The sequence below is a fragment of the Alligator sinensis genome, unplaced genomic scaffold (assembly GCF_000455745.1).
Source record: "Alligator sinensis unplaced genomic scaffold, ASM45574v1 scaffold1542_1, whole genome shotgun sequence".
NCBI classification, from domain to species: domain Eukaryota; kingdom Metazoa; phylum Chordata; order Crocodylia; family Alligatoridae; genus Alligator; species Alligator sinensis.
Window position 1 is genome coordinate 505,426 of NW_005842452.1, and position 13,491 is coordinate 518,916.

General features: G+C 54.0%; 2 protein-coding genes across 4 annotated transcripts in view; both read right to left on the reverse strand.

Moving 5' to 3' along the window:
- Positions 1-1,149, reverse strand: part of AMHR2 (anti-Mullerian hormone receptor type 2) — a 6,573-nt gene extending 5,424 nt beyond the window's left edge. For 2 of the 3 annotated variants that reach the window (XM_006030582.3, XM_025212282.1), the window contains exons 1-2: positions 678-1,148; positions 443-604 (exon numbers count right to left, since the gene is read on the reverse strand). In XM_006030582.3, the coding sequence (XP_006030644.2) occupies positions 443-604; positions 678-879 (364 nt within the window). In that variant the 5' untranslated portion in view covers positions 880-1,148. Of the gene's footprint in view, positions 1-442; positions 605-677 lie in introns of all 3 variants that reach the window. The other variant, XM_006030583.3, reaches the window with a different exon arrangement.
- A 1,135-nt stretch (positions 1,150-2,284) lies between these two features.
- SP1 (Sp1 transcription factor) overlaps positions 2,285-13,491 on the reverse strand; it is a 46,891-nt gene continuing 35,684 nt past the window's right edge. The window contains exons 5-7 of the mRNA XM_025212267.1: positions 10,803-10,971; positions 9,257-9,456; positions 2,285-8,370 (exon numbers count right to left, since the gene is read on the reverse strand). Coding sequence (XP_025068052.1) covers positions 8,066-8,370; positions 9,257-9,456; positions 10,803-10,971 — 674 coding nt within the window. The 3' untranslated portion in view covers positions 2,285-8,065. The remainder of the gene's footprint in view (positions 8,371-9,256; positions 9,457-10,802; positions 10,972-13,491) is intronic.

Sequence of the window (13,491 nt, forward strand, 5' to 3'; positions counted from 1 at the left end):
ACACCGTGGGTCTCATACCCCGACTGCCTGGTGCCCACAAGTGCCTCCCATTGGGCATGGGGGTCTGGCAGAGTTGGGGGGGGGATGCTGCCACCCCAGAGCACCCAGGCTTATCCTTCCAGCTGGAGCAACCCCCACTTCCCACAGCACTGTCCATGAGTTCCCACAGCCAGGTCAGGGATGAACCCAGGAGTCTGGGCTCCCTGCTCCTCCACGAGACCCACAGGACCCTGCTCCTTTCCCAGGAGAACCCAGGAGGGGGTCCTTGACCACTGCTCCCCTCCCACAGACGGGCAGGGACCCAGGCGTCCGGGCTCCTGGCCCCACTGCTCTGCCCTACCAGGCAGACCCCGCTCTCCTCCCCGTGGTGGAATTTAGGGCTCTGGCACAGGGTCTTGCCGCCACCCAAACCATGCTGGACCCCAGTGTCTGGGCACCTCACCTTGCATGAGGATGTGGCTCTGGTTCCAGAGGCCAAAGCAGCATTCGCTTTGAAGGCACTGCACAGCGCCAGGCTCGGTGCCCGTCAGCGCGCGGCCCTGGTGCCGCAGGCTGCCCCGCACGCTGGGGTGCTCGTAAAAGATGCAGCTCCTGCCCAAGACGCCTGCGGAGACATGAGGCTGGGCTGGGTCCCGGGTGGAGAGACCCCCCCAAGTGCCGTCTGTCTTGTTCCGTACCTGCCAGGCCCAGGCTCAGCCCCAGCCCCCCGCATAGGTTCGTGGCCCCGGAGCCCATGGTGGCCGTGGCCCGTGCTCCGTCTCCTGGCACCTGGAGCATGCGTGTGCGTGCGTGCGTGTGTGTGTGTGTGAGCCCACCCCGGGCTGCCCGCTGGCCCTCCCTGGGGGCCGGCACAGGTGGGAAGGACTTGGCCGGCTGCATGCGGGGGCCGGGGCTGGGATGCTGTCAACAGCCGGAGGCTGGATGAGAAACAGGCGACGGGACAGACGGGGGTACCGCATCCCGGGGCACCTGGTCCCAGCTAAGATGCAACCCCACTTCATGCGCTCCCCAGCTCCAATGGCTTCGGGATTAGAGAGCTGTGCCCGTGGGGCAGGCAGCTCCCCAAAGCCTGGCTACCCCCAGCTGGGCCCTCAGCGCCGTTGGGAGAGTCCAGCCTCCCCCACAGCTGCAGCAGGATCGGCCTCCCCACTGCCTGGGCTCATGTGCAGCCATTGATTTGCTCCACCCCAGAAGCAGCTGCATCCCCCCCTACGCCAGCCATGCATTTCAGGGGGAGCTGGGCCTGGCTCTATGTAGGGACCCCCCAGCATTTTACCCGCTCATCTCTGGACCCTTCCCTGAGCCCCTACAGCCCTGTCACCGCAAGGTCTTGGAGAGCCCGAGCTGGCCCTGAAATTAGGAGTTTGGCTCTAAAATCCTGTGATTTTAGGAGACCACCACATCCTACCTGATAGGCTTGTGCATGTATGTGTGTGTATACAGCTTGCCAGGCTTCAGCTCCCGCCTGATGTGGAAGAGCCCAGCCTCCCCCTCAAAACCCAGGTGACAGCCTGCAGGTACCCCCAGGTTACTGCCCGTCAGCTCCGAGTCCTGAGATCCCTTCTGCTGTTAGTTGCAGACCCTCGGTGAAGGATTTTCTCCAGGTTGTGCAAGCTGCTGGGGTCTGCAAAGCTCCCAGCCCTTGGAAAGGGAGGCAGGTTCTCCAAGCACACAAGGCTCTTTGGTGACTAAGGTTAGGGGAGCAAATCTCCAAGAGACCCCAAGTGATTTAGAACCTTCCTGGCTTTGGGACTCTTAACACTGAAGTCAATTCCCCACCACGTGCCTCAGTTTCTTCCGCTCTAACACGACAGTGGGAACCCGGTCTCTTTTGTAACAGGCTTTGGGACTGGCTGCAGAATGGTGCCAACGTCACAGCTGAGGGTATCAGGACGAGGACAGCAGGCGTGGGACATGTGCTGGCAGACAGGCTTCTGCAGCCAGGACCTCTGGAGAGAGACACATGAGAGACACGTACCTTTGCCTGCCCTCACTTGCATTGAGAGGCAGCACTCCATGAACTCCTTGGAAAAAATATCCTACAGGCCCCTAATATAACTTTGCTTTCCCCTATTCTGACAGCGCAGTAAAACAAGGCTGGAGCAGGGCTGCATTTATGGCAGCAACCAGAGAAAAGAAACGGGTGCCAGAGGCAAGGGCTTGGCCTCAAGCGCCCACCTACAAGCAATGAAACAGTCTTAAGTACGAAACGGGCCATGCTGGATTTGAATACAACTCCATAGACGCTGGTTTATTACCTTTAAAAAAAAAAAATTGTCATCCGTTTACAAAGGAGCCAAACTACATTTAATATCTAATCTTTGTACAAAAAAAATAGCACTTTTAAAATGTGTTTCAGACATCATTACATCGGCAATTGGATTAAAAAAAGCACAGAGACATCATTACAAGATAAAAGGGTCTTTACATGGATACAGAGGATTATTGCCAGTGTTACAGAAGGTTGCGCGCGGCGGTGATGGGCACCCAACACCGAAACCCCCGCCCCGAGGGAAAGCGCAGTGAGCGGCGGGAGGCACTGGTGAAATGTCTCTGCGGCTCCTCGAGGGCCCCACGGCAAGATCCTTCCCTCTCCCCTCCACTCTGTAATGCATAGAAGTAGTGGACACGTGCCTTTTCCCCAGCGGGTGGTGGGAACAAGGGGTAATGGGATTCTGGGGAGATTAAAGCTAGGCCATTCCCAACCATCTATGGCGTCAAAAATTGCTTCGAAAACAAGATATTCCCGGGACGAGGCCGATTGGCAAAGGGGACCCCTGGCTGAACATGGCTTTACTGCTTGGAGCCCCTGTATAAAAAAAGGCACATTTGATCCCGCAGGCACCTGCGGGCTAGGGACTATACAGTGCTCCCACAGCCCCGGCCTAGGGTCCCCCAGGCAGCGGCCGGCTGGTGTGTGCTTGAAGGAACAGTGCAATTTAAGGGGAGCAAGACCCTGGCAGCAAAGGGAGGGTAGGGGAATCGGGGTTCACCTACCAAGTTGGAAACTGCCGCATCGCTGCCCAGACAGCTCCAGCCCAAACCAGGGTTGTTACTGAGGATACGAGGCAAGGGTCCCCAGGCCTGGCATGGATGGGAACCGGTGCCCTGGATCTTTGCCAGGGTGGGATGTGGCCGCCTCGCACCTGCTGCAAGCCCAAGGCGGCTGCAGCCACGCCAATGCCAACAGAACTAGCCAGCTAATACAGTGATGCTAACAAGAGCAGAGGGAACCAAGCCAGGAGGTGGAAGAAGCCCAGTGCTATCTGCAGCCGTGAGAAATCAGCACTGGCAAAGAGGTCCCAAGGGAAAGGATCTGTGCACCTTCAAGCCACTAGAGCCTTTGGTGGCCCAGGTGAGCCCCGTCCCTTTGCCCTGCTCCCGCTCCCTGGAGGCTGGGGTACGTACAGGTAGTTCAGCTCTGCACATTAGCTGGCCCTGGCATGGACTAGGCTAGCTCTCAACATCTCTATTCTGCTGGCTGAGCCCGTGTCCTGCTTTCGGCTGGAAGCTGCTGCTCTGAAGCTAGCAAGAGCAAACCCTGGACCTCAGGCCAGACAGCCCGGGAGGCTGCTGCTTTGCATGGCACAGGCCCTGGTTCTGGGAGCAGGAAGTCTGCAAGGCCCTTCCTGCTGGGTGTGTTTCCATAGGAAAATTAACATCTTGGCAAACTGCAACAGCAGTTCTGGTGCCCCAATGGGCAGAGCCTCCCTCCTCCAGGGCATGGGCTCCAGTGCTTGCGTTTCTGGGATGCCATGAGACCCCATGGGCTCCAAACAGCCTCACCCTCTCAGGCCTTGCTCGAGAAATGCACAATACTGTCCACTCCTTCCTCATCAGATCCCCCAGTCCCGCAAGGAAAAAATTTGGCACCTAAATCCTGTCATGTCCCTTCCAGACGCATCAGGCTTCTGCACTGACAAGCTGGGGTGAGACGGCAGCTAGGACGGATGGACAAGGGGCAGGACAACATGCTCTCGCTAGGGACATGGGCTCTGCCAGATGGCACGTACTGGGCAACGGTGCTGAACACCAGCCACGCACCATGTTGTAACCTGCAAGGATCTCAGAGTGCTCCAAATCCCCCTGGATACATCAAGGCCAGCGACAGGGAGGAGATGGTAGCGCTCTCTCAAGGAGCTGCCTGAGACATAGGAGCTGACCTAGCCCAGTGGGGCAGGGAGATCGAACAGTGTTGAAATACTGCTTCCTATCGAACCCGCAAACTTCCCAGGTGGGCGAGAGGCGGAAAGTCCCGACGCACGGGCAGGGGTCTGCGTCTGGGATTCATAGTGCTTCACAGATTGGTACAAAAATACAAATGCTTAACGTTTCCTCTATAAAAATATACAAATGCAAAAATAGAGAGAGAGAGAGCAGAAAGATGTCAGCCAGAAAAATGTACAGCAGGAGTTCTCCCTCCCTCCCTCCCTCCCTGCAGCTAGGTAAAAAACACTAGGTAAAACATGTTGACACTTCACAGTTTGGCTGGGCTGTGCCCACGGCCAGCACCTGCCGACTGCAGCCCACAGAGCAGGAGGTAAATGGATCGACAAGGCATTAAGATCCCGTAGCAGAAACCGGTGGAAAGGGAGAGGGCAGGGTGAGGGCTGCAGAACAGCCTTGCGCTAGTAGTTAAACCCCCCCACCCTGCAAATGCACAAGGCAGCAAAGCTAATGCTGGAGCCTGCACGGCCCTCAGCGATCCCTTCTGGCCTTCTGCTTGGAGCCGGGCTAATACCTAGTGGCCAGGGTGTGCTATAACACTCACCCCCAGCCTGTCCCAGGGACCTGGATCATATCCAAGGGAAAAAGGGGAGCAGAGCTGGACCTCGGAGAAAAGGGCACCATAGTGGAAAGGGAGAGAAGCTGCCCCTCTGCAGCACCAGAATCACGGGGTGGGAAGAGACAGAACAGAACGCAGCAGGGAACCCTGATCATTTCGTCCTCTCCACAGTACTTGCTCGAATCTCCTTGCCTCAAGCCAACACAACTGAGCGCAAGGAGCTTGGCTAGCCAGACCATGCCAGATCCCAGAACCTTTCTGGGCCCAGTCATCCCCGAGCAGGGCACTGTTCACTCCTGCTGATGGAATACTCCAGCTTCTCCCAACATCCCTGTCCAAAAAGGCTTTACGCCCCATCTCCCCCCATTTTCCAAGCAACAGTAGATGAGAAGCAGCCTGATGCATTTGGCCAGAGCATCTCTTAGCATCTGTGCCCCAGGGCTGGGATCTCATCCAGTCAGTTCAGGATTCTCTGGATCTGGTCAAGGATTGTTAGCGAGAGTTAAGATCCTGCATTATTCTTCCTGAGCCTGCTAGAGAAATAAGACGGGGTAACTTCCCTCTGCACGGGACGCTGATATGTCAAGTCTCCCAGTTTTCCTTAGGTAGGCCAAACACAAATACGCATGTGAACTACATGTCAGCATCACATTCCTTTTTCTTTAGGAAGAGACAACATGGTCACCAGTTCTGAGTCAGGGTCTTAGCAAGTTTGTTTCATCTAATGCTGTTTGGAGATCTTCCAACCAATCTGTTTTTGTCCCTGCAAGTCCGTACCATGCACACACGCACCAAAAGCCTTCTGTGGAGTTTTCCCAGCAAAGAAAGTCCTGAGCGGGAAATTTCCTAGAGTCCAACCCCTTCTACCCATGCGCTGAAAAGTCAGTGAGAACAGTGGGACCGGGACATGAAAACACACTGATTCTGCTGTACGGATTTGCACTTTCACCTGCAATCTGCTTCTTTCTTCCTCGATCCAAGAGGCCAAATGCTGCCCTGCACAAGCAAACCTGGATTTGGTTTTAATACACTCTGATACATATTATAAAATTTGCTATAAGCAACAGCCCCACCCCACAAAGGGATTTTATTTTCAAACTTTTCCAACAGAACTTCCAATATAAATCTTTCTGGATATTATACACACACCCAGACAAGGATATTTATCCTATGGCAGAGTAGCTGTGATGCTATCTAACACTGACTCCAAGATTCCTATGATTCCCTGGCATAAGGGCAAATCGAAATCAAAGCACCTGCCTGCACTAAAACGATCAGCACGACAGGGGGCCGGAATACACAGCCATATCTACACTTATTTCTTTTTTATGAAAAAAAAAACAACATGCCAGAACATCGCTTCTTGTCGTAATTAAATAAAGTTCGCTCCGCTCCCCAAGGAGTGTGCTATCTCCTCTCTCCACTGGCTGCCTCCAAAGACGACCCGCTAAAGAAATCATGAAACACTAAAGGCCACGGGAGAACCACAGAGACGCAGCTGTGTTAGACACGGCAGAGCCCTAGATGCCTCAGGGCAAGGGAGGCCGGGTGATATATGCTACTGCCGGGATCCTTTATCATCTCCTTCCTGTACCAGGGGATCTCTATTTGCAGGGACAACTTGCTCTTTTTCAACAGGGCTCCACAGAGGCTGCAGGGGAAAAGGGAAGGTTGTTTTGTTGTGGATACAACAGGAAGAGAAGGGTGGGGAGGAAAAGAGTAGGATGTGGTCGCCCAGTGCTGCTTAGGACTAAAAATGCCCCCTCCAACCCACCTGCCTAGTTTAAGAGGACTCTGCCCAAAAAAAGACGAGGACCTGGGGGTAAATGTCTCTACTTCTAATTGCCAAAAAACCCATGTCCAGGAGTTAAAGGGGGAAGCCTTGGAGCTCAAAGCCATGTAGTGTTGGGGGAAATACCCTGCAAGGTGCCACACTAGTGCCACCTAATGAAGATGCATGGCTCCTACTAACCACAATGTGCTCAGAGGCCTTGTCCATGCCCGCGTGGCTGATCCAGCCCATGGTCTGCCCATTCCACCAGCTCTCTGAGCTGCCCTGCTTCTCAATGCACCCCAGCCTACAGCTCAGGGGTGAGAACAGACCCACAGTTCCTTCCCTCCTGCCCCAGGTGGACCGAGTGCTACCTGGCAGTTTTTCTCTCCGCCGCATCTTCCGCACGCTTGTGGCTTTCAGCCACTTCAAAACCTGAGGTGAAAATGACCCGGGTCCCTCCGACTGGCCCTGGAAGTGCTGTTGCTCACGTTTGGTTTTTAAGACCATGGACTGCTGAAAAAAACAAACCTGCCCCAAACATTTCATGTCCCTCTACCTCCTTCCCTGTTTCCACCCATCCCCAAAATGAGAACATGCTACGGGTCCCAGCCCCTCCTATGGTAAATAGCTCAAGTGAACCCGCACAATGACAACAAACAACCCCCCCTCCCCTTACAATCGATTTAACATGTACACATATGAAAGAGCACGGATTAAAATAAAGTGGGAAGAAGAGGGGGACAATTTAAAATTAAAAAATAACCACGGAGGAAGGCAAAGGGTGACTGTTTTACAAACTCACCCCAATAATTAAAATAAACGGAGGGGAGAAAACAACAAAAAGAGGGAGAAACCCAACCCATAGAGCCTAAAAGCAAAGCATACGGAACGGCTAAATGGTTTCCGGTTACAATGTAAAATGTAATTGAGCGTCTGAACAGCAGCTTGGGTGCTGCAATACACAGCACCTAAGGGCGTTGTCTGTTCAAAGATAAGGCATCCAAAAAAGAGAGACCAAAGGAGTTTGGTCGCAGCAATTTCTCTCCTCTTGCCAATGGACATTTTATATTTTATATATTTATATATAATAATAATAATAATATAGAATCTGATTTTTTTTTGTTTTTTCTTGCTAAAAAGTTATTTCGATGATCATATACATTTAACCAAGGCATGATGGTGGCGCGGGGGACTGACGGCAGGGAACAGAGGGAGGCTGTTTACGGGGCAGGGGCTGGGAGGGGGAAATAAGTTGAGTCAAGAAGATCTCCGGCCTCCCCACATAGTCCCGGGCAGAGGTTTGCCAGGCTCTGGGGGCTGGAGTGCAGGGAGCGCTCCTGGCAGAGGGGAGCTGGGTTTGAGTGCTGGAAGGCGCTGCTCCCCCACCCACTCGGCACACCTGGCAGGACAGATCGATCCGCTCCCTCTCCGCGCGCCTCTTGGACCCACACTCGCTTGAACCCCTGGGCGCGTGCACCGCACCCAGCATGCCGTCCATGCGGGTCTCAGAAGCCATTGCCGCTGATGTTGATGGATTGGAGGTCTGCCACCTGCATGATGCCACCGCCAGTGAGGCGGGCGATACCCTCAGGGCAGATGGCTTCCATGGCCACCATGTTGGTGGCAATGAGGGCAGACTGAGCGGCCCCGCTGCTGCCCTCTGAGGAGGCTGCTGTGTCCATGGGGACGCTCATGGCCACATTTCCGGCCGGGCCGCCCTTCTTGTTCTGGTGTGTCTTGATGTGTTTGGACAGGTGGTCGCTCCTCATGAAACGCTTGGGGCACTCGGGGCAAGCAAACTTCTTCTCACCTGGAGGGAGACACAAGAGGCAGGTGGATCAGCTGGGCCAGCAGAGGCTCACTCAAAGTCCCTGAAGGAAAGCCACCTCCTTCCCTCTTCCCCGGGTGAGAAGCACCTGGGCTGGGTGGGCTAGCAGCGAGGGGTGCAGCCCAGAATGGCCTTTCAGGCCTCGGAGGCCCATGCTCGGAGGCCCCCTCACAGAAGCCTGGAGGCCCATGGGTTTTCCAACCTCCCTGTTTTTTGTCACAGCCCATGGCCCTCTGGCTGCTGCTTCTAGCACAAGACTTAGACGACCCTCAGCAAACAGGCTCTCACTGCGCTGGGTTCTAGTCTGTGACATAAATGCCTTCGTGGGATCCAGCAAGAAGGATTTACCTACCCCAAAGCCTGAATCTGTTATGTGGACATGCCCAAACCCTCTCCCCAAACACAGTGGGACCAGATGCTGCTGTGTAATACACAGACAGAGGCTTTGCCCCAGCAAAACCCCACAGATACTCCTTGGCAGGGCTCTGCACAGAGGACTCATCCCATTTGTATGTTAGGAAGAGCAGGATCAGGCTCTGGCTCAGTTCTTTGGGTAATTCTAGGACATGAGCTCAGATCCGCTCCTGGTAACTGCCCTGCCAGCATCTGCTCTAGCTGCTCCTTTCATAAGGGCAGCTAAGGAGCAGAGGCTACCTCAGCTGAAAAGCCTGGGGAGGATTTGCTGGGTGCTGTTGCAATGGAGCCAGCAAGTAGCAGCTTCGTACAGCAGGTGGTGCTAACCACCCGCAGCCCCCAGTCCAGAGCTGAGCAGCAGGTGAGTAAGCACAGGGATCTGGCCAGTGGGAGGACCCTGGAAACTGTCACAACCAGCTGGCGTGTCACCTGGCCAGTCCTGCCCTATGCCTACCTGTGTGCGTGCGCTTGTGCCTTTGGAGCTCGTCTGAGCGCGTGAAGCGCTTGCCGCAGTACATCCAGCTGCACACGAAGGGGCGCTCGCCTGTGTGCCAGCGCAGGTGTGCCCGCAGGTGCGAGGTCTTGCCGTACACCTTGCCACAGCCTGGCATGTGGCAGATGTGCTGCTTCTTTTTGCCTGGATCCCCAGAGGCCCTGAAAGAACCAAAGGGACAATGAAGGTGTTACACAGAAGAGGCCATCTGCTCTGGAGATAGGGTGGAGAACAGTCTCTCAGTAAGGAGCAACACAGGTTTACTGAGGTGACAGATCCCAGCTCAGAGGGCCAAGAGCTGCCTCCTGACCAGGTTCTAGGCAACAGGCCTGCTTGATAGGGCAGTTTAATGGGGAGAGGTACTAGGATCCCTCCATCCTGTTCGTCGCTCTGCACACACATTAGCAAGTTCAGTGAGCCTGAGCTCAACCACATGCAAGACAAGGGAGGCCCCTCTGCCCTCCCTGGGGTAAGGCATCCAGGAGGCATGCGGAAGCTGCCACACATGATTATGTTGGCAGGCAGCTTCCAGCCCTTTGGCAGGCAAAGGTTATAGAGTCCAACAGGCAGTGCGCACTTGAAAGCTCCCCTAGCCCAATTCAGGTGGGACCTTGGACCAGGAAGGTGAGGGTGCTAGAGGGATTGGGTTGGCTGGGATTCAACCATGAGCCGAGGCAGCTGGTCACTGCACACAAACTATTGTGGCTGGCAGGCAGACCCATCCCAGCACCCAGGGCTTACGGCATGGTTGGGCAGCGGTTTCTCCCCACTTCCCTGTTGTAAAGTGGGTGAAGCAGGTCTGGGGTGGCCCTGTCTTGCTCTAACCATTTCTTCTGCCCTGGGCTCCCTTTCCCAGGGAGAGCCCTGCATTCAGAACCAGGCTCGCTCCAGCTGTGTATTTAATGAGCCGCTGTCCCAGCAGCAAGCTGTGTCTGTACACCTGACACTGTTCTCAGCAACAAAACAGCCCCAGTCTGTAACCCTGTGCCCATAAACGCAGGAATTCTCTGTCTAGCACTGATAACAGCCCCTCATTACTTGTGGGAGAAAGCAGCTGCTTGACATCTTCCCTTTATGAGCGCAGCTTGAGGGGCACTGGAGGACAACAGTGCTAGCTCCAATTGACAGAGCGTGGGGAGACCTAGCTTGAGCTCCCCTCCCCCAGCCCAGCTAACGTCACCCAGCCTGACACGCATCCAGCTCTTAGTTCCTTCTACCCTGTGTCAGGTCCACAGGGCACTGACCCAGGTAGGCCGAATGAGCGGTTCCAGCAACCTGTGGGGATCACACAGCACATGACCCTCAATCACTGTTACTCCCCGTCTGGCCTCCTGGGAGAATGATGCAAAGTTAGTTATGGCAAGACAAAGCATCCTGCTTTGCTAGGAGCCTGACCTAGATTTGGTTTGGTTACGGAAGGAAAAGGCTCCAACCTCCCTCTGCTCTCTGTGCCACTGAGCCCCAGCAGCACTGTACCCGCCTCTTTATTGCCGCTGGCAAATCCTACCTCCCTTCGCTGTCTTTGCAGTATGGACAAGTGCAGGCTTCTCGCCGTATTCTCCGGCTTTGCTGAGGCTGCGGGTCTGGACTCGTCTCCCCTTCTTCCACAGCGGTGCCATCATCTGCCAGCCCATCACCACCTGCCCCATGGAGGCCCAGCTGAGCAGCGTGGTCACCTGGAGAGAAAGAAGACTCTGTTACTACTGGAATCTGCAAGGAAATCAATCAGGAAAGGAATGTGAATGCATGCTCTAATTGCCTTGGGCGCACTGTATGAGGGGGGAGTTTTGTGGCACGCATGCCCCAAGAAGCAGCTAGGAAGCAGGCACTGCAGATGACAAGTAGAAGGCAGGTGACAATCCCAGAGAGAAACATCCACAGCACAGCAACCTGCCTGCGCTCAGCAGATGCTCCGTGCACTGTTCAACGCAATGTGAAAGCTCTATTCAGACATGAACATCACGACTGAAAGTTCTGCCATGGCCCCTGGAAAGAATTACCAGGACAAGCATCTCGGACTCCACCCAGCACTCATCTCCCCGCTTTGTGTTCCTGGGAGGCAGGAATTAGCTGCCCCTCTGAGGACCCTTGTTCCCTGGCACAGCTAGTCTATGGGAAGTCACTGTAGTTCCCAAAATCCAAGACAACTCCCTGGTAATTAGATTCTGGACATGGAAAATTAAAACGTTATAATTTTCCATGCATAGTATCTAATTATTGGAGGGTCATCTTAAAGTTGTGCCCTACATTGCTGCGGTGGGGAAAGCAGAAGGGGTGGAGAGGGATGGGAGGGGAAGGCAAGCCAGTCCAGGGTAGGCAGCAGCTCTGGCCCTGGGCCTGGGTCAGAGCTGGAACAGGAGCTGCCACCTGCCCTGGGCTGGTGCTCAAATCCAACACAAAGCTTCCCCCCCTCCACCTCCACACTAAAAGGGGGTGGGGAACGACTTTGTCTCGAAGTCACGTAAATACAGTATTGGTTCTGCCTCAAGCACGAAGCTTCCTCATGCCATAGGGTTGCAAAGGACGATGCCACCCCATACTTTCTCCCAAGAGGAAGACTGAACAAATTCCTTTCCCTTCCTTTCCCCCATGAGCGCATGGCACAGACTTACACACTGAAACAGCCTTTATTACCCCACAGATTTGCCTGCACTATCAATCCCACCACATTATCTAAGTTGAAGGCAGTTGTAGAGACATGTCTTTTTCAAGGAGATAAGCGGACTAGTTTAAGGAGTAGGCTGGTAATGGTATCAATTCATCCTGTTAACCAAGAGGGGAAAAGAGACTAAAAACACCACCAGAGGTGTCCGGTCTGAAAGAACAGCAGGGACAAAACAAGCTCCATTGAGTAAAGTTAACAAAGGCTCTGCCTCTGACTTCACTGGTCCAGACCTCGCTCCTGACATCTAGATTTCTGCAGAGGTTCAGACAACTCTCTCTTCCCTTTCTTACTTGTGAGTCTGTCACCCTGTTCTACTGCATGGCTTCCTGTTCCCCATGCACCGAGCATATGGCACACCTGGCAATGCCAATCAGTGTCAAGTCCAACCTGAACTTTAAAAATTCACGTGTTCCCACCCCAGAGATGATCTATGCTGTTTTAAGGCTATTCAGAATCAGAGGCAACAAAACAGTCCTGGATTAGCTCGGAGCACTGAAAAGTTCTGCTTACAATAGAAGTGCGTATGGTACATTTGTGGACAGAAAAGGTTCCAGCGATGTTACATTTGCGTGCCAAAGCCTGCGTCCGAGTGGGGAAAAAAACAGAACCTGGGAAGTTTCACTTGGCACAGTTCTGAAAGGGGCAGATGCAGGATTCACAACCCGCTCCCCACAAGCCACAGCCGGCTCCTACCAGGCTGGCCACTTGTACTGGAGGCAGCAGAAAGCCAACCAGGGCATATCAGAGACTGCGTTAGCTCCTCTTTTCACCAAGGTCACTCACATTTATTAGCTTGCATTCCTAACTCCAGCCAAGGGCTGCGAGTTGAGAAACAAGTGAGAGGAGGCAGATAACAAAGGTGGATGATTCTCACCCTTCCCAGACAGAAATGCATCTGTTTTTCCACTACAAAGAGGCATTTCGGAGCCCTGCCATGGCCACATATGGGGGATAGAAACCCACATTACTTCAGGCTCTGGCCTTAAAAGGAGCAACAAGGAAGACTGCTTTAGTGCCCAGCCAAGAAGGGGGCCATGCTGTGAGGTTTTAAAATAATCGTATAACCCCCAGCTTATCCCCGGCAAAAGCTTCTTGCTTGGGAACTCTGTGCTCAGACTGTCAGCCCAAACAGAGCAGTGTTTCCCCTTTAAGTATCTGCTTAGTTGAAAATGATGAAAGCGCCAATCCGGGAGCAAACCCAGTGAACAGATGCAAAGCCTCCCAACGATAAAACCGAAGCGCGGCAATAAATAAAGCAACCGGGGAGCCTGTCGTTCGAGGAGCGTCTATCGGGGAAGATGTTATTGGAGCACGCTAGTTGGTTAATGACTGTGATTACAGGAAGGGATGTATAATGTTGAAAAATCATCTGGAGCATTTTGTGCGCTGCGTTCGCGCTCTCAAGGAGCGCCGCCTAATTAGAAAAGCCATAGGAATTACAGAGCAGCACTGACAAACTTCCAAACCAGACACACATAAACCATTTGTAAAGGGGGGAGGGGGGTAGAGGGGCGAGAAGCTTTTAGGCCTA